This window comes from Electrophorus electricus, chromosome 14 (genome assembly GCF_013358815.1).
Source record: "Electrophorus electricus isolate fEleEle1 chromosome 14, fEleEle1.pri, whole genome shotgun sequence".
NCBI classification, from domain to species: domain Eukaryota; kingdom Metazoa; phylum Chordata; class Actinopteri; order Gymnotiformes; family Gymnotidae; genus Electrophorus; species Electrophorus electricus.
Window position 1 is genome coordinate 20,462,945 of NC_049548.1, and position 19,621 is coordinate 20,482,565.

Below are 19,621 nucleotides of genomic sequence, written 5' to 3' on the forward strand. Positions count from 1 at the left end.
GAATTTGTGATGAGCTTTTTCTCTTGTCCTCAGGTGCAATCGCTGTGGTAGTTTGTGTAAATGCTACAGGGTTCTTCAACACGGCACAGAGTTCATCATGCCTGCGACTATGCTGGCCCAGTGGTCATTAACATATAAAATAAATACCCAGAAAAATGACACTTTCTTCTCAGGGGAGATAATAACAGGGCATACACACTGTACAAAACTGAATTAGGGTGTATTAATTATACTCAAAATAAATTTCTTTAAGGCACAAGAGGAAATATGTTAAAATGTGAAAAAGGGTCAAACTTGTCTCTTTTAACCCAAATCCTTTATAAAAGGAGAAATATAAAACATAAGTAATCCTATTATCCAAGTAATCCCAGTATCCCAGTAATGATAGCATCCAAGACCTTAATTCAAGTTTTCTGACAGGCTCTATAACTAACACTTACAAAAATATGAAATATGAAATTTTTAAAACAAATTTACATAAAGTGAAATCTCCAATATGTTCACATATTGCTGAATTTAATTTTAAAACTCAGTTGTTTGGCAGAAAATTAAAATGTATTTCTTTCTTTTCGTTTCTTTTCTCATTTCAAGCAGTGTAAACAAAGTCATTGAGTTTAAATTTTATAAAGTGCCGTTACTAAACTAAATAAACAGAATATCGAACTAACGCGATGTTTATTTAGGCTATTAACAGTATGACGTGTTGCGCCCAAGTCAAGTTGTCCTCTTATAGTTTCTTGAGGTGCTGGTGCAGTGCTAGATTAAAACAGTTTTGTTACTTGAATTCGTTACGGGGGTGTAGTTAAACAAGCAGTTACCCTGGAGCACGTGGCTCAACAATACATTTTTATACATGTTTTACGTACAAGAATACATTTGGTATTAATATTTTCTATGTGCTTCACAGGCAGATAGAAACGATCCTGAGATCCACTCGTGGTTTATATCGCCTTATCTCACTCCTCTTCCAATTTTTATTCCCACAGAAACAACAGAACAGAACACAAGTTCCACAGAAACAACAGAATCATTGCATTTTAAAGTAGACCATAAATAGACAATAAATAGACACATACAGCATGATGAAGCTTCATTAATTCGGTCAACCGTGTCAGTAAATACCAATGTCAAAATCTGGTTAATATGTGGTAAAAACAGCATATTGTAAGAACGATATCAATTATTTTGTTTTTACTAGAATGTCTATTTCGTTATAACGAGATATATTTTCATAATAATGACAATTTATTTCATTACTAGTCGTTTTACCGCGTAATAAGCTTTATTTTATTTATAATGTGATAAAGAGTATCTTCTTGCTCGGCATGTATGCGTTTTTGCAATTGTGACTGACCTGATTTATCCCGATTGGGTTGTCGTAAAAGTTGACGTGTGCTGTTGCCTAGGTAACACCATTTTTGATCGCGATCTTAACGATCTCCTAAGTTCCCGTATCCGGAAGTAGGTTACTTGAGACGGAAGAGAAGGCCGAGAAACGCCGAAACCGCTCATAATTTAAGAAGGCGCAAGGAGCAAGTAAGCAAGTCGGACATCTTAATCTGTGTACGCGAGGAAGATATTTTTGATTGCTTAAATAATTTCGTCGCAAAGGTGTGTGATATTGATGTGTGTGCTGATAATGATCCTAGAACGCCTGCTAACGTTGTGGAGAGTTGGCACAAGTAACGTGTGAGGACCAGTCCGCTTATTTGACCAGTTTAACCAGCACACTTATCTAAGTGCTTGTCGTTGCTTGTCACTGGCGTATTATTCGTGTATGTTGGATTCGTGTAATGACTGAGAAATTATTTGGTAACGTTTAATGTAGCTGTAACAGGACTATCACTAAGGAACTGGACTGGGCGTAATAAGGAACTCAGGTTATTTCAGGAATAAGAAGTAGTTAGCTATCCCACTGTCTTACTTGTAATAATCTAAAAAGTTTATGTTGGTATTCCTCTTTGTTTATGTTGTTGCTGGAATCGTAGATAAATGGCACATTCCGAGTATATGTTTTAGTCTAGGTTGAGGACAGGTTTCAGGTCGTTGTGCTAGCTACCTTTTCTCTGCAGCTTAGTAGCTAACTTGATTAAACATTTCAAACCCACATATTTCGCTTCAGTCGACTATGGCTGCTAAATAAGCTGCAATCACGCGCGTGATCTCGAGAGTTAGAGCAAGTATTTGTTTCTGCATTAATTAGTTTCATTTTCGACCTGTCAGCGGTCAAGTGAGCAGTAGTCTTGTTTTAACCCTCTTCAGTTCCTCATATTTGTGTACGTATTCCTGATATACGTCCGTCCGACAAAACGAAACGATAAAGGCAGTAGAAACTACTGTCCTAAAGGGCGTTCCCGCAGAAATGCGACCATCCAGTGATTCTCCGATCTTTGGTGTATGACTTTGCGGGGTGTTTTTAATATTGTTCCTGAATGTAGTTCAAGTTACACCAGTGTCTGTCATATCAGTGTTGATGATAAAAATGTAGTCCATCACTGTTTCTTTTGTCATTAGTGAAAGAAGGATTGACTCTCCAAAACTTTTTCCGGGCAACTTTGTATTCAGTGCACTGCAAAAAACCTTCAGTACATAGTAAATAAGATGCTTTTTGCATATGTACAGTTAATTAAAAAAACAACAATAATTAAAAATAGTTGAAAGTTGCCAGATGCATACACAATGTAAAGCCCTGTCCTGGCCCTGAATTTAGCTGGGAAGGTCTGGATTTATAACATATTTATTACAATATGTAAGATTAAATACAAAGGTAATGTAAATCAGACCAGCAAAGTTTAAGATAACTCCCCCTCCATCATGGACCAAAACAAGGCTTTTACATTATGTAACACTGACTTGAACATGTTTTTGCCTCCTACATAGAAGACTGATACTATCATTGATTATGCACATATGAACAGAGAACTCTAGAGTATATTTTTAAGTGCATTGCATTTCCCACATTAACTATTCACAGATTTGCTAATGGCCAGTCAAAATGTTTCATCTTCAACTGTCTAGCCAGTAAAGTTTATAATCTTTTATATTTTATTACAGAGAGCATGAAAGTGTCTGTGCAAGGCCTGTGCTTTGTGCACATGCAGCTATTTCAGACCAGTTTTATAGTCTTTCAGACTAGTCTTAAGGTCTTTTGCACTCATTTGATATCTGAATAATTTCTGTTATATAAGCCTTTGCCTCTTTCTAAAAAATGAACACATTTTAATTATTTCATGGTTAAAATCCTTTCTTTGTAATGTATTATATTTGTTGAAGCAGTTTACACAACTATAATTCTCTTGTATTAGACGAGGACGAGGGCTGTGCTTGTGGAGTCAAATGTATAATGCTCTGGATTAAACTAACTGTAGTCCATGCTGGGCCATTCAGTTTTGACTGTGAATTTGGAATCATTACACTGTCACACAATCCATTATCATTTTTTTTTTCCCAGAGAAGGGGATAGCTAACTGAAATCTGTACGGCAGTGTGCTAGGATTATGGTACTAGGGTTAGGGCTAGAGTATTGGGTACTGGTTATGTTGCTCTGTGGCCTCTGTCTTGTATCTAGCTGTATACGTGTATGCTTGGTTTTGGGTTTTTGGGTTTGAGATCCATATAGTTATCTACATAACCTCTAATCCTAGTCCTAATTTACCTGCCTAACCCTAACTGTACTTATCTTGATTCCTCTGAATTATTCACTTTCTTTCCATTGAGTACAGGAGTGTTGGCCTGCATCTGGCCAGACAGAGCCACCCATCCAGTTTAACCCAGAGGGCTCCAGGCTACATCAGTCTGACCAGCATACCTAAAGGACTCTAGTTCTTTGTTGTTTCTTGGTGTCCCTGTGGCCCGGCTCGAGTGTCTCCTCAGGCACCATGGCAGGTCGACCCAACGGGCCAACTGCAGGGAACAAAATCTGCCAGTTCAAACTGGTGCTTCTGGGCGAGTCGGCCGTGGGCAAGTCCAGTCTGGTGCTGCGCTTCGTCAAGGGCCAGTTCCACGAGTACCAGGAAAGCACCATAGGAGGTTTGTATGTGTGGAGCACTCACTTCACACCTGCTGGGAATGTTATTCATTCAGTTAGACTTCACACCTGGTGGGAATATTATTGATTGATTCAGTTAGACTTTACACCTGTTGGGACTGTTACTGATTCAGATAGATACAGTATAAAACAATGTGAAAATGAGCAGTGGTTTACTGAGTAAAGCAATACATGCAGCAGCAATGATGATAAGTTATTTAAAATCTAACTTATCAAGGAATAAAACCCTCTATGTTATAACTGAAAATGCAAAAAACTCTTTGGAGATGTAATGGAAATGACAATTTTAATGCGTATTTCATTATGACTACTATGACTGAAAATGTTACATATTTATTATATGGATATAGTTATTATAATCATGTTTCATTGTGGTAGATTATCTTGTGTATTCAGAAGGTAAGTTAACAAAAATGTATGATGATGGCTGTAAGGAAGGAGTGAGGAGTTGCAGCCACTCTAATCTGAACTGTTGCTTTGCTGCTTTGTGTTTAGCTGCATTCCTCACACAGACAGTATGCTTGGATGACACGACAGTGAAGTTTGAGATTTGGGACACAGCTGGCCAGGAGCGCTACCACAGTCTGGCCCCCATGTACTACAGAGGTGCCCAGGCTGCCATCATAGTCTACGACATCACTAACACAGTAAGAAAACACTCACATGCACTTTAACACATGGCCACGCTTGAGGGCCCTGCATAGTATTTTTAGCTGTTCTCAGGAGTACGTCCTTCTGGACAGATCTCTGATGATGTTCCTGGGATCTGCAGAAGTAATTTGCACAGTTTGGGGGTCACAGCTCCTGTTCTCCATTTAATATTGGAACCACTGTTTCCTTCACCTTCCACATCTTTTCCAGCTCTTCTCTCAGCCCTTGGAATTTTTTCAAGCTTTTCATGTTCATGTTATTGATATTGCATGGGATTGCTACATCTATCACTACGGCTCTCTTCTGCTGTTTGTCCATAACTACTGTTCCGGTTGGTTAGCCATTTTGTCAGTCTGTATCTGGAACTCCCACAGGATTTTGGTCATTCTCCACCACCTTCGGGGTGTATCCCACTTTGACTTTGGACCATCCAACCTGTATTCAGCACAGTTGTTTCTGTAAACTATTCCAACCACTTGGTTATGGCCTTCCATATGTGCTCTGCCTGCCAGCATCTTGCATCCCACCATTAAGTGCTGGATTGTGTCTGGGGTCTCTTTGCACAGGCTGCATCTGGGGTCCTGCCTGATTTGGTAGATCCCAACCTCTATTGATCTCGTATCCAGAGCTTGTTGCCTGTGCTGCCATGTATAGTGCCTCCCTGCTGTCTTTCAGTCCAGTCTTTTTCAGCCGTTGGAAGGATTTCTCCATTTCAACCTTTTACACTATTTGTCGGCGGTATATACTGTGCAAGGGTTTAACCTCCCGTGATGGTTCCTGCTCCTCCTCATTGCCATCCTTGAGTTTCTGCTGTCGGAAGTACTTGCTAAGCACTTCATTACTTGGGGCCATCAGCCTGGTGTGCTCCTGGATCTTGGATGTTTCATCCTGGATAGTGGCTCTGGCGCTCCCTAGTCCTCTGCCCCCCCTCCTTCTGCTTAGTGTACACTCTGAGTGCTTGATTCATGATGATAAATACTTCTTGCATTGTAAGTTTGCTTGTCTTGATGTCAGTGGCTTCTGTCTTCTCCTTTGGACAGTTTATTATGTCAGTGGTGTGTCTGATGACTGGGAGAGCATAGGTGTTGATGAATCAGATTTTGTTCTTCACATTCAGATGACTTCTTAGGAATTGCCTCAATCTTTGTGGGTATTTGGCTGTAGCTGTGGGATTCCAGTGTACTTGTAGCTGCTCTCAACATCTGTTATGTTGCCTACTGGTAGTACGATTCCCTCACTTCTAGCTAACTTCTCTCTCACTATAGCAATGCAGCCACATTTATACAGTCCAAATGACATTCTGATGTTGTCATGTTATAATCCAGAAGTTGGCCTCTGTGTGTCGTCTTCCACAACCCCATTCAGTAAAGAACTGTTAATGTTGTTCCAGAATATTCACACATTTTAGGACCTTATTCCAGCCTGCTCATCTTAGTAACTGACTTGATGCCTGACAAGAGCTTCCATGTTGTGCAGAGGCAGGTTATTGACTGGTAGTTGGATGGAACTGCTCCATTCGCGGGGGGGCTCCTTCACACCTTTCTGCATTTCTGATAGCTAGCTAAATTCTCTCTTTGTTGCCCTTACCTTGGCCTCCAACCTCCTCCTCCTTGGAGGGTTCTGTCTTTTATTGATGTTCATCTTGTAGCCAAGCATCTTGATACTTATCAGGTCAACAGCTCTGGTGTTGAGCTTGGTGCATGGGTTCATTGGGTCTTGGTTCCCAATGTCAGGATGTTGTGGATGATGATGATGATGATGATGATGATATCTCCCCTCTGACCTGTCATCCTGGCTTCCCCGTCCTGTAACATATGTGTTGAACCTTGTCATTCTCAAGTTGTGATAGGAGTTGGCTGTTGTGCAGGCTGTAGGAACACTGAGCTGAGTTGTATCTGTGTTGGTCTACATGTTGGGTTTTGAACCATCCATAGTTCCCACATCCCCTGCATATACCCTTTCACACTGAGGTTGCTTGTCTAGTAGCATTTCAACAGTTCTCCATTCTCCACTCTTGTCCATGAGTGTCTTGTATTTGTTCCAGTTACCCACTTTTCATAACAATCCAACGCGAATCTCGTTGATCTGGGTGACGTCCTAGCAGGATTGACTCTCTCTTGTTTCGAACTCTCATCTTGTACCAGTGTAGAGCTGGAAAAGATGTGGAAGGTGAAAGCAGTGGGTCTTGTAGTAATTGGAGCACTAGGGGCTGTGACCCCCAAACTGGGCAAATTACTTCTGCAGATCACAGGAACACCAACTGAGATCGCCGTCCAGAAGACTGCAGTCCTGGGAACAGCCAAGATATTTTGCAGGATACTCAAGCTCCCAGGTCTCTGGTAGAGGACCTGAGCTTGAAGGAAAAAGGGACCATTCATAGGAGGGTGAGTGTGGTATTTTCATGAGAGAGCGGTAGCAGTATGTAGTCCTGTTGCACTGCAGAGGTCAGGGGTGTTTCAACCTACATGCAAGTGACATGTAGCTTGAATGCCTCCTAAATGTGGCCTTCATCAAATTCAAAATAATTAGTGGTTTCATCAGTTAGGGTCACTAATGGGAAAACATTTGTGAAGTTTACTTTATTTAATAACTATAACCTCAGTCAAATTCTTTTTATAGCTGCTGACCTATCTGTGCAGTGTTATGAGAAATTTTGGCCTGTTGTGTTTGTATGGTCTTCTACAAATGAGTGCATAGCATTTCACTGGGACTGGGGTCAATACTTGACTACTCTAAAATACAGTATTTCCAAAAATTATGGAATTACCAAAACCTTTTTATTGCATTAGTTCACCAAACGGTAGTGATGTGGATCGCCTTGTTGGACTTTTGTTCAATGGTTTTTACATGACTGCTTCATGAACAGACATCAGTGGCTATCACATGATAAATTTATGAACACTGACATTATCAGCAGTTAGTGCATGATAAATTCCTGAACACAGACAATATCAGTGTTTTTCACATGATGGCATCATGAACACAGACGTCATCAGCATTTTTTTCTAAATGCAAGGGATGTTTTCAGGTCACGCTACTCTAAGGTTGTTTGTGACTTGTGTGTTGTTTGTGATGAATCTTTGCAATGACGTTTGTAACACAATTAAGAAGAATCATAATAGTGCTTAATGGTTTGATGGCTGTCGACTCATGGGAAGTCCCTCTTTAACATGTGAAAGTTCTCTTTCTGTTCTGTGAAAATACCCTGAAATCTTTTGAACTGTATTGTGAGGAACAGCTAAGCTTTGTCAAATCCACACCTGGCCTGATCTAAACACCTGTCCTTAGATAAAAGGTCATTATCCTGGACATTCACACAACTGTCCATCAGTTACTATGATATTCATGCAGAAATCCAAAATCAGAAACATTTTCTCATAGCCATATATCATGTATATATCTCTCTTAGCTCTAGTCACTTGATTAGTATATATGTAGAAAACCGATCATATACCTTTTTTGTTTTCTTTGGGTTGATTTGCAGAAGCTGGTTTCAGTCAGGGTTCCCCTAAAATTAAGCCCTTAGTGGCATGTTATGGTTTGATGACATGTCATGTTTGGTTATGCTGAAAATAATTCTCAGCTCCCAACATTGAGCTTATTGTAGCCTCATTGGGAGCTTGTGTCCTGTCACACACTGGCACTGAGGTAGGGCTCATATTTCACAGCTGACCAGCTGAAGGCTTACTGAGAGAAGAAGGGTGCTGTGGTGCACTGTGACTGAATGTCATGTGGGTGTGATTTCAGGACACATTCATGCGAGCGAAGAACTGGGTGAAGGAGCTGCAGAGACAGGCGAGCTCCACCATCGTCATTGCCCTGGCAGGGAACAAGGCTGACCTTGCCAGCAAGCGCGCCGTCGACTTTCATGTGTGTGCAGGCACGGGTGCATGTGCGGGAGTGTGTGTGAGGATAGGTTCCTCAGCTATGTGGGATTGAAGCAATCAATCATTTGATTTTGTTGCCTTTCTTGTATCCTGACCACACATCTGTCGAATGTTGTGATGCTGATCCAAACAGGAGGCCCAGGCGTACGCTGATGACAACAGCCTGCTGTTCATGGAGACGTCTGCCAAAACTGCAGTAAACGTTAATGAGATCTTCATGGCCATCGGTAATGCTAACACACTCTCCCCTTATGCTACTGACTGTACCCAGAAGTGAAAGATTATTATTGAGAGACGTGTTCCAAATGCAGCATCAATACCCACCCCTACTAACCCATATATACTCCATGACATCTTTTGTTCGTGTTTTATTTTAAACACTATAGAACATGTATAAGTTCATAACTGTATTATATATAATACAGCATTTGTTTTAACATATCAGTTTTATTACATTTTTCTTTACATATGCAGGGATGAGCACACCAGTGTTTAGAACCATCTTAGGATAATCTCTCACAAAACTTCGTCTGAAATGGGGCAATGATCAAGGCGATAATTAACCATAGGTTGAGAAATAAAATGCTCTGCAGTTTGGCTTTACAGTTTGGCTTTGACTTTTTTGATAAATATTGCTATAAAATAAAATAAAAAATAAAAATAAAAAAAGAATTCAAAAATAGTATGTAGCTGCATGTTGTGGTTGTGATATCCAGTATACTGCAATATAATAAATGTGATGTAATTCATTGCAATATAATTATATTTGCATTGTGCTGTGGGAATACCATGATTATCCAATCAGAACGCTCAAGTTGAATATTTGAGCTTGACCAGAATGCTTAAAACTCAAAACTGGAAATTGGAAAGGGGTCATTTAGATATTGCAGTCACTGTGATATTAAAATTGCAGAAGCCAATATCATGATTATAATTAAAGTGATTTACTTTGTTAATGCCAATATCCTGATAATGATGAACAAAGTATATAGTGTGCAGCTGTACTCTGCAGTTATACTCTTCCCCCTGTGTGTAAGCCTACAGATTCAGATAAAATGCATGACCATTCATCATGTCAATACAGCACCTGCATGGTTGGTAACTATGGATGCTTTGTTCTCCTCTAGCTAAGAAACTGCCCAAGAATGAGCCTCAAGGTGGTGTTGGGACCAGTGGGCGGGGCCGGCCAGGAGTGGACCTACAAGACTCCACCCCTCAGGCCTCCACTGGCAAGTGCTGTGGTGGAAATTAAATAATTAATTAAATTGATCAATTAAGCAATTACAATGAATGGTCCAAACGATAACCTTGAAAACAAGCACAGTTTATCCGCTGGAGAGATGTCGCACTTAGAGAGAGTTTCAGAATTTTTTTTAAACAGCAATTTTCTAAAATCATAAGCTAGAGAGAAAAAAACACACCCCTTATTCGCTCGCACTCTCTCTCTCTCTCTCTCTCTCTCTCTCTCTCTCTCTCTCTCTCTCTCTCTCTCTCTCTTTCACTCTTATCGACTCCCAAATACATATCCTTGTTCATGTTGTCTTTTTATTTTATGGAAATACTAACATGATGTTGTCCTATTAGTATTTTTAAAGATTGGAAGCTGAAAAGCTAACCCTAATCTAAACCCCACACCTAACCCTCTGTTTGTTTGTGGTGACAGGTGCATGTAACAATTTATTTTCTACTCAGATCTCTTGGTTATTTTTGATTTTGCCATATACAGATTTTCCTTCTCAGCACATAAGACAGTTTTTGTAAATTAATAAGTATTGTTTTTATTACAAGAGCTCCACCATGACTACCACAACATTACTGTGGTCAAATCACTTTGGGGGCGTGTCCGATCAGTGCAACATGCGTGTGGAGGGCGTGTCCAATCAGTGTAACGTGTGGGGGCGTGTCCGATCAGTGTAACGTGTGGGGGGGGCATGTCCAATCAGTGTAATTATGCCACTGGTGTACTCTGAGCATTACCACTTATACCTGAAAACATTTTTATCACTCTGTAAACATTTTTCACTCTGTAAGATATGACAGCAGAAGAATAAAAAATGATTGAAAGATTTACATTTGTGGAAAGTGACATAAAGGAGTGAGAGTGTGGAGAAATATACATCATTGTTCATGTAGAGTGTTTTTCCAATGGATTAGCTGGATGTGTGTACACAGTGGCATATCATCCAGCTAATGTTCTTGAAAGAAAAGCAGACAACTAGAAATGGATGCTGGGAAGTATGAAAAATGTATGTTAACATCACATTCAATAAAATCAACAACAAAAAAAATCACCTCTGTGAAAGGGCAGCTCTGGCCATAGCCATTATATTAGATCATATTAGATGTTTATTATAGTGTTATTTATTTCTTGTCCAGCCATGTCCATTATATTATATTATATTGCATTTAACTTTATTGTGGAATGAAATTTAAGTTAATCTATGGGCCAGACCCAAATTAAGACTAACCTAGAATTTTCAATGGCTGTTTAGTCCAAGGCTAAAGTTAATCCATGACCAGGCCTAAGTGATGGTCCTGCTTCATGAGTTTGCCTCCACTCATTCATTGAGTTAATATATGAATGTGTGGAGTGACTTGGATACTAAATGTTCCCTTTAGAAGGGTGCAGAATTGTTCAACGTGTTTAATTTGTTACTCTATTTGGTTGAGATTCAGTCAGCTTGTTTAGTGGTAAACTGCAGAGCATGGAGGACCACTCTGGCTGTTATTACCTGGAGCATCTTGCGTTTAGGCAGCTGGACCAACTCTTATAGTCTAATGTAGTAGGATATAAGTAAGTTTGCAGATACTTACAGCATTGATGGAGCAAGTGATTTCATACATCAAATTAGCTGGAGTGTTCTATGAAGTGTATTTCTACTTGAGAGGTAATCTATTGCAGAATGTGGTCTTGTTCTTAAATGTGGGAAAGCATTTTCAGTGAGCACCTCAAACCAGAGGGATTCAACATGCATTTATCCAAAGTGTACACTAGCTGGCGCCCTATAACTAGCAAAAACCCCTTTATCAAGGAAGGACAACAATTTCTGCCCTTGATCTTACAAATATAAGGGGTGTTTAATGACACTGTAGTTGATCTCGAGTCTTGACTTGTAATTCAACAATAGTAAAAAGGAATGTTAGCGAAGCTTTCATGGAACAGAAAGACAGCAGTAAAATCAGACAGTAAAAGCTACTGTCTCATTACATATTGTGATGGCTTCTTCAATCACCTCCAACTGTCCAGATAAAACCTTTAGACTTTTCTCACTTTAAGAATGTTAAGTTGAATTTAAACAAGTGAAATAAATATTCTGTTTCTTACACACTACTATTTTTCAAGTGGGAAATACTTTTTTTTTTTTTCAAATCAAATAGGGTTCAGCCGGTTCCTGGACCACAGTGGGTAGTACCTGCTCCCAACAATGTGGTCTACCTAACCCTCGCTTTACCAGCACACTGCACAGATAGCATACAAACAAGCTAGCACTCATATGCTGTAGTCTTCCTTACATCTTATTGCTAATGTAGCCTGTGTAATTGATATTAATAACATTTTGTTCTTGGTCCTTTTTTTTGTTGTTATAAATCGGCATGAAAATCACTTAATGCACACAATGTTGATCACCTGGAACTCAGTCTGCTGCTACATGTTTATTCTCAGCCATTGAATAAACTCAGGGCAAGCAAACAATGTAAATTTTGAAAAATGGCTTTCTGTTAATGATGGAAATGGAGACAGTTACAAGATCACAAGTCCATCACACAGGATCAAAAGTAAAGTAAGTAAAATCCATTACTGTTTGACTTCTTTATTCACCTGTTTAATCCCCATTCCTGTGTGTGTGTGTGTGTGTGTGTGTGTGTGTGTGTGTGTGTGTGTGTGTGTGTGTGTGTGTGTGTGTTTTAATTGCTGTTCCAGCTGATTCCTCTATTTAATTATACACAGTTATGAAAGGCTTCACAAAAGCTTCTTGTAAAGGTCTTGCATTCTGAGAGTGGTGGTTTGAAATAGCTTAGTGTTCATGGATAACTCTTATAAAAGTGACAATTGCACATTTTTTTATCTATATAAACAGCAGTCCTGGGACTCTGCGTGATCCTGTAAACTTCACCTCTGCAACTTGCCTTATCTAGAATGATGACTGGTCACGTTATGTCACGTGTGATGGCTTTCCACGTCAACTGTGCAGCTGCATTTACTCCAGGTCTGGAGAGGGTTTAATGAATAAAGTCAGTGTTACCTCAGCTCTCACTGGAGAAATACAGACGGCACATTTTGCTCCAGTTCTCAAAGACACACTTGTTCTGTGGTTACAGTTTAACTTTAGGGGAAAATTACTGCCTCTACTAACCACAGAAGGTAAGTACAGCTGGATAGGACATCTCAGCACTGAGAAAGAACACACTTCTTTTTATATTCATGCCTTTGGGAACAGGTACCGGAATGCAGGAGAAATTGAAAAATACTGGGACTCAAGCAATCAGACTTTCAACATAGAGGCTGAAAAAATTTGGGAAAGTTTATTATAGACCAATGGCTCATTAACGTCAATGAAACAGAATTATATTGTTAAATGACTAATGCTTTGATGGTCTGGTTCAGGGTTATTTCTCTGTCCCTTAATTTAGCACAACTGCTAATGGCCACAACTAAAAAGGGAAGCGTTCCAAAACCCAAATTGGTTCAATTTTAACATTTTCAGCATGTTAAAATCAGTGTTATCAGCACTGAGAGCTGATGGATACTGCTGACGGAACAGCTCAAGACCCAGTGCTCACATAAGCAGGGCCAGATCCCACTGCTGTGCCTCACAAACACACAGAGTGCCAACGGGACATGCGTTCCTTCCTTAACTCTAGTGGGACATGTGACGAATAAACCGAACTTGAACTTGAACTTGAACTTGACATGTGTTCCTTCCCTGGTGGTTCTGTGGCAGAGCCTGGCTTTGATTTAAATCATCATTAGTTTTGGGGTTGGAGACCAGTGCAGTGTCTGGCATTAGCTAAGGATAAGAGCAGACAATATTGTTGGAAAACTTAAACATTCATCTTTAACACTTAACCATTTAACACTTATCTGGTTGAGTAACTCTTAGACAGATGAACTGTCTGTCTCATGACAAGTCCACTGACTCAGAGCTGGACCAATAGTGAATTCTAATTTTAAAAGATTGAAATGAATGTGTGTGTGTGTGAGACAGAGAGAGAGAGCAAGAGAGAGACACAGCAGAGCTCAGGTCATATGGCAAACGTTGGAAACAGTGGCTGGCTGTCATAATTACACTCACACACACACAATCTTCACAAATCTGTCAACTCTTACCACACATTCCTTTGACCTCATCACATGCTCTCATCGTTCTCCTTAAATGCTCCATTTACAGTGTGATTTTACACACACACACACAAACACAATCAAATCTGTAATCTCTCACCATGCTCTCCTGTGACCTCATCACATCCTCTCACTCTCCTAGTTAAATGCTCCATTTACAGTCTGATTTTATAGGCTGAGGTGTACAAATCATTGTGCTAGCTTCAAAGCATGTTGCCATAGCAAAAAGGTAAGTGGCATTTGATTAGCACTGCTGAAATGTCTCAGTTGCCACTGCTGTATGTCTCCAGGGAGACAGACACATTCAATCTGTAGTTTAGATACTGCCACTTAATTGAGCGGCAGTCATTTTAATTTTTCTTTTTTATGGTCACTTTTCTCTGAACAAAGTAGACTATCTAGACGCTAATAAAGTTGAGAATAGAACAATCAGTGACACAATCAACACTCCAAATGATTTTTGACACTTTTTTTTTCAAATATTTTATCCTGGAGAAAAGATTTATCTGAACATTTCTCAAGATCTTGTACATATCTCCATTTTTACTAATGTTTCCCTTATCTGCTTTCTGTCCTTGAACAAATTAACTATTAACTAATTAATAGTTAACTATATAGAAAATAAATAAATAAAAGGGCACTATGAGCAATCAGGTAGAGAAGTCAGTTATGGTAGTTATTATATCACTGTTCAATCAAGTATCTGTCCCCCTAAATCTTTTTGCCATTCATTCTGAATTTTGCCTAGTGTGGTATTTTTAGGACCATGATGGTCAACCCTACCATCATCATGTTGTATTTGGTAATGGTTGTGTAAATGGTGGAAACTGTACCTGTGCATTAATGATTATGGGCTTTTCGACGCTCATATGTTTGCTAGTGGCCATTTTGCAGTTAAATATTATTTATATTGATTTCTCCCATATCCAGCATGTTAGCCATGCCCCACCTCACAGACAGTGCCATGGAGAGTCCTTGGTTAAACGCCTGTCTCCTTTAACGAGACTACTAGAGGGCAGAGTATTATCTTACAGTCCTCTCACTGCGGCCATTATGTTTGAAGTTATTTTTAGTAACTCTGCCTTCTGGCTTGGAGCAGTTGTGTGCCAGGGGACTCAGAGGGGAAGGACATAGCTTAAACTTCAAGTATGTTTCCACAGCACATCCATCACAAAACAACTGACAGCTGGGAAGAGACTTTCGCACCCCGACTTCTCAGAAGCATGTCCTGCATTACACCATACATGCAGGCCAGATATTTTAATGAGTCAGGATAGCTTTTATTCTATTTTTTCTTGGGCAACATGTGTCTGTGTGTTTTTGTGTGTGCATATGTTCTGCCTGCACTAATAAATAGGAGCCAGTTTGAACATTCAGAACCTTCAACTGTACTGTCACTTATCAAAGACAAAGCACCATACCTGAAACTATAGCCTTTAGTGATGTAGCCAAAACATGTTAGAATTCATTCTGGCTACATACCTTCTACACAAGCACAGACACACACACACACCCATACAGTTTCTTGTATTACTTATTCTTGTAATTAATTTACATATGTATTCCTAAATACATTTTATTAAATAAGGTGATGCCTAACCTTACACCCTAAACCAAAATGCAATATTTTGGAAGGTTAAAAATTACCTCCTTGGATTCAGCCAAACTTCCCCACAGTGTCAAGTGTCATGCGCGCACACACACACGCATTCTTAAGCACATGCAGTGTTTATGGTCAGAGCAGTCACCTTCATTTATAATACACTCCTCAAGGAATACAAACACATGCATGCATGCCCACACACACACACACACACACACACACACACAACGTTTACTTGCAACCCCAGGTCCTTGTGGACTGTCACGCAATATCTAAAACTGAAAGCCCAGCTGACACTCCACCCTCGACATCTATTACTCACATTAATGTTATTGTAGCATAGTATGCCATAGACACCCAATTCCACTTAAAATGTCGATGAGGTTGTATTTCTACTCCATAATTAGATCAGTGTGCTTGTTGTTTGTTTATAAAATAAAACAACCCTGTTATCGCTACCTGAAATACCCTACTGTGTTAGAGGGTCCGCTGGTCGTGTCCTGGAACTAAAGCCCTAAAGCCATAGTACGATGGTGCACTGAATTCAACCGTGAATTGTGATCGCATTGTAATATTTTATCTTGACGTTGACAAGCAAATTGCTGTGCGCGTGCTCGTCAGAGTAAAGTGGTTGCGGTGATTTCTCACGTGACCGTTCGGGCTGCGGGAATCCCAGAGCGCGCCGGTTCGTGACGGAGGACCGGAGGGGTGGGCTGGTGGCGCTCACGGTAGTATTGCTCCAGTATCACGCCGAGCTGCACTTTTGCTAAATGCAGTAATATAAATGTTCTGTCTGGAAGATAAAGTGGACTCTCTGAAGAGAACCAGAGCCGGTAAGAGGGTAAACTACTGATTGCCCTATGTCAGCGTGGATTTGAAAATGTCTGTCTTATTTTGTTGTTGTGCGGATACTGTTGGTGGCAACTTAATATCAAGTGATTAAATATCGATTAATAGTTTTCTCGAATAATTAAAAAAGAAAAACGTTTAAGGGGTATGTATTAGTTTAATTAACTGCAACATTACGGACGTCCCCATCCTTCTGTCGTTAACAATGTTGACCTGAGTTTGGTCCTTTGCAATACCGAAGGGCAGTGACATGTGTCTTTCCTCACACGGATGCGTTTGGCACGTTGATGGTTACATGTTTAAAATCAGTTGACCAATAAATACCAAAACTTGCAGTTGTTTTCTCAGCTTTTTTCTGAAGACCTTACCGCTGTGAACTGCACTTCAAAAGTCGCTCTTTGTATCACTGCTATTTGTAACGGCCAAAGCATTAAAACGTATAAGTTAATAAAGCCAAAATTCATATTGGTTATGGTCAAGCACAACTATAACCAGAATGAACTTAAGTTTTAAAGTTTAACCTGTTCTCTTTATAATCAGGTTCATTTGATATTTTATTTATTTATTTTTTTCCTGTATGTGCTATTCATTCTGTGTGTTGGAGACATTTTGGGCAGCACAGTGGCTTTGTGGTTAGTGCGTTTACCTCTCAGCACTAGGGTCGTGTGTGTCTGCATGTCTGATAAAGTTGTCCTAGTCTGGATGTGTGTGAATGATTGTGTGTCTGCATGCCCAGTGGTGTATGGTGCTCTGTCCTGGATGTTGTCCTCTCTCCCCTCCCTACACCTGATTCAGTCCCCCAGGGGGCTGAGGTTTCTGGTTAAGAGTACGCCCTGCACAGTTGGCTTCCGCTTCTCACTGCTGTGTGACTTGATGTAAAAGCTGTGTGTGTTAATCGTAAGGTGACCTTGGGGTCCTTGAAAGGTGCTATATAAATATAACTTCATTCATTCCTTGTGTATTTTGTTCAGTTAGGCTTTCATAAAAAGACTGTAAATGTTATCAAATGCTACAGGTAATAGTTGGCAGAATTATTATTTGCTGTGTGACATTTATAGGATCAGACAGGAAGAAGAAATGGTTTTTAAATTGTCAGGCAGACACAAGTGAAAGGCATGTTATTACAGATGAAAGCTATAGGGATTAAGAAGAATGCACACATAAATAAATATATCAGGTAGATCACCTATATGACTATTTGGGTTGGGTTCTTTATGACAGAGAATATCGCTACATTTTACAGGGAACATCATTACATTTTCTGAACAGATTCAACCATTCTGGATTGCAGTTGCTTGTAATCCATACAAAACCCCTGAATAGACTAGTTTAGTGCATGTCAGGTCTACACTGCTTTAAATAAACAGATGGCCAAGACATGAGAAAGCAGACACAAAGAGGTCTTTGTGTATTATGTATGGGTAAAAAGTGAAGTCTTTTGATTGAAGAAATACTATAATGGTCATTATTTATATGGTTAATGGAGCCTCTTAAGAACACTGAACTGATCATCATGGTAGTAGAATCAGATTGAGAAGAGTTGTTCTCTGTGACATGGTGCATTATCATTATCAGTGCGACCAATACACAAACAGGCTGTGGCATTCAGACCAATGTGTGCTAAGAAACATTCCCCACACCATTACACCACAAGCGGCCTGAACTGTTGATGTTGTAAGTTAGAACTCTCTCATTTGTGCTTCTTCAAATAGGTGGATGGCTTTAGTGAGTACCTGCTAAAGAAGCATAAGTTCATCATCATCTTCCTCAGTGCTCTCTACACTTATGCGTCAGACACTCTCTCTTCATCAGTTTTTAACACTATCCCCCTCTCCATCTCTCGCCCTCTATTTCTGAAAGCCCCAGTAGTGTGTGTGTGTGTGTGTGTGTGTGTGTGTGTCATGGCATCTGTCAGCTGGGTAATTGAGTATGTTTGTGTGGAGTAGGGTGGGATAAGGTGGGGGTAGGGTGGAGTAGGGTGGGATACAGGAGTAGGGTAAGTTTCTAAAGCAGATCATTGTGGGGGAAGCATCAAAGCTCTCTGTAACACAGTTGATGTTTGTGTGATCCCAGTTTATCCTCATGTTCTTCTCTTTCTTCTTCTAGGGACACTGGTAGAAGTTCCCAGCCAGTATTTGTGCCAGTATTGATTTTAAGGGATTTCCAGTGTTGCTTTAATTATCAGTGGTAACACCTTCAGGTAACACCTGAGTAGATGCTTTCATACATACTTAGAGGAGAAAAGCAATGCTTGTATGTGCTCTGTAGATTGTGTGATTTTAAATGTTTGAGTTTTGAGGAGGAATGTACCTGAACATAGAGCCCTTTATACTGTGCTGTGTACAGAGACCTCTCTGTGCTGAAATATTCTTCCCCCCAAAGATACACCGCCCCCCAAATATACACACACACATGCTTGTAATGACTTGGTTGGCGGGTGTGAATGGGTGTGGTCTGGGGTATTTTGGGGTAAATTGTGGGGTAGTTGTGTATGTGTGTATATGGGGCAGGTGTGTCTAGGGGTAGGTTGGTGTAGGGGTGGTTTTGGGTTGGGCTAGCAGTAAGGGTGTGTGTGTGGGGGTGGGGGGTAGGTTAGGGTATATGTGTGGATGGTTTTAATTTGTAGGTTGGTGTAGGTGTGTATGGAGGTTGGGGTCAGTGTGTGTGGGTGGTAACATGTCCACTCTCCCATGGGGCACAAGAGTTTAAACTGGTCAAGTGCACCATTCATGGGGAAGACTCCTACCACTGCATTCTACCCCTGTAATATGACTGGACTTGTAAGTCCCTCTGGATAAGATGAAAATTGTTGTAATATGATTTTATAGTTCCTTTATTCTTCAGGAAAAGTCCAAATATTCATATACAAAAATCTGCCAACAGTATTTAGTTTATAATGACAATCTGTCATTTAGTTTATAATGACAATCTGTCAGATGGTGCTGCGTCTTCAGATCCCTACACTAACGAGAATGATTATGCCTCCTACACAACCTGTTAGGCCTGTGATAAAAATTCAGATTCAGATGTTGGGCAGAAAGATTGTTTTGGGAAATGATTAACTTTTGTGTTTCACAAGTCTCATTTATAGTCTCTTAGCCAATACATACAAATCAGGCTATTTGTATTTATTAGCTATGAGGTTATTGGTATGTATGATTATCATAAATCTTTGCTGGATTTGTATCAGTCTCCCAAGGAGACCCTGCCACAAACAATGAGAGGAGTTTTTAAACTGACCC

General features: G+C 40.0%; 1 protein-coding gene across 3 annotated transcripts; it reads left to right on the forward strand.

Annotated features, from left to right (window-relative positions):
* The first annotated feature begins 1,448 nt into the window (after positions 1-1,448).
* Positions 1,449-10,022, forward strand: LOC113581775 (ras-related protein Rab-5C-like). Of its 3 annotated transcripts, none has more exons than XM_027017171.2 (6): positions 1,449-1,536; positions 3,723-4,029; positions 4,544-4,695; positions 8,447-8,569; positions 8,720-8,813; positions 9,714-10,022. In XM_027017171.2, exons 2-6 carry the CDS (start codon positions 3,879-3,881, stop codon positions 9,836-9,838), a joined length of 645 nt encoding a protein of 214 aa, XP_026872972.1. In that variant the 5' UTR covers positions 1,449-1,536; positions 3,723-3,878; the 3' UTR covers positions 9,839-10,022. The 3 variants fall into 3 exon arrangements, with proteins under 3 accessions (XP_026872972.1, XP_026872963.1, XP_026872981.1); XM_027017162.2 differs by having other exon boundaries at positions 1,467-1,611; XM_027017180.2 differs by having other exon boundaries at positions 1,468-1,563.
* Positions 10,023-19,621: the final 9,599 nt, after the last annotated feature.

Coding starts and splice junctions, on each gene's coding strand:
- LOC113581775 (XM_027017171.2), top strand. CDS start 3,879: ATGGCAGGTCGACCCAACGGGCCAACTGCAGGGAACAAAATCTGCCAG. Junction 4,030..4,543: donor CCAGGAAAGCACCATAGGAG/GTTTGTATGTGT, acceptor CTTTGTGTTTAG/CTGCATTCCTCACACAGACA. Junction 8,814..9,713: donor TGAGATCTTCATGGCCATCG/GTAATGCTAACA, acceptor GTTCTCCTCTAG/CTAAGAAACTGCCCAAGAAT.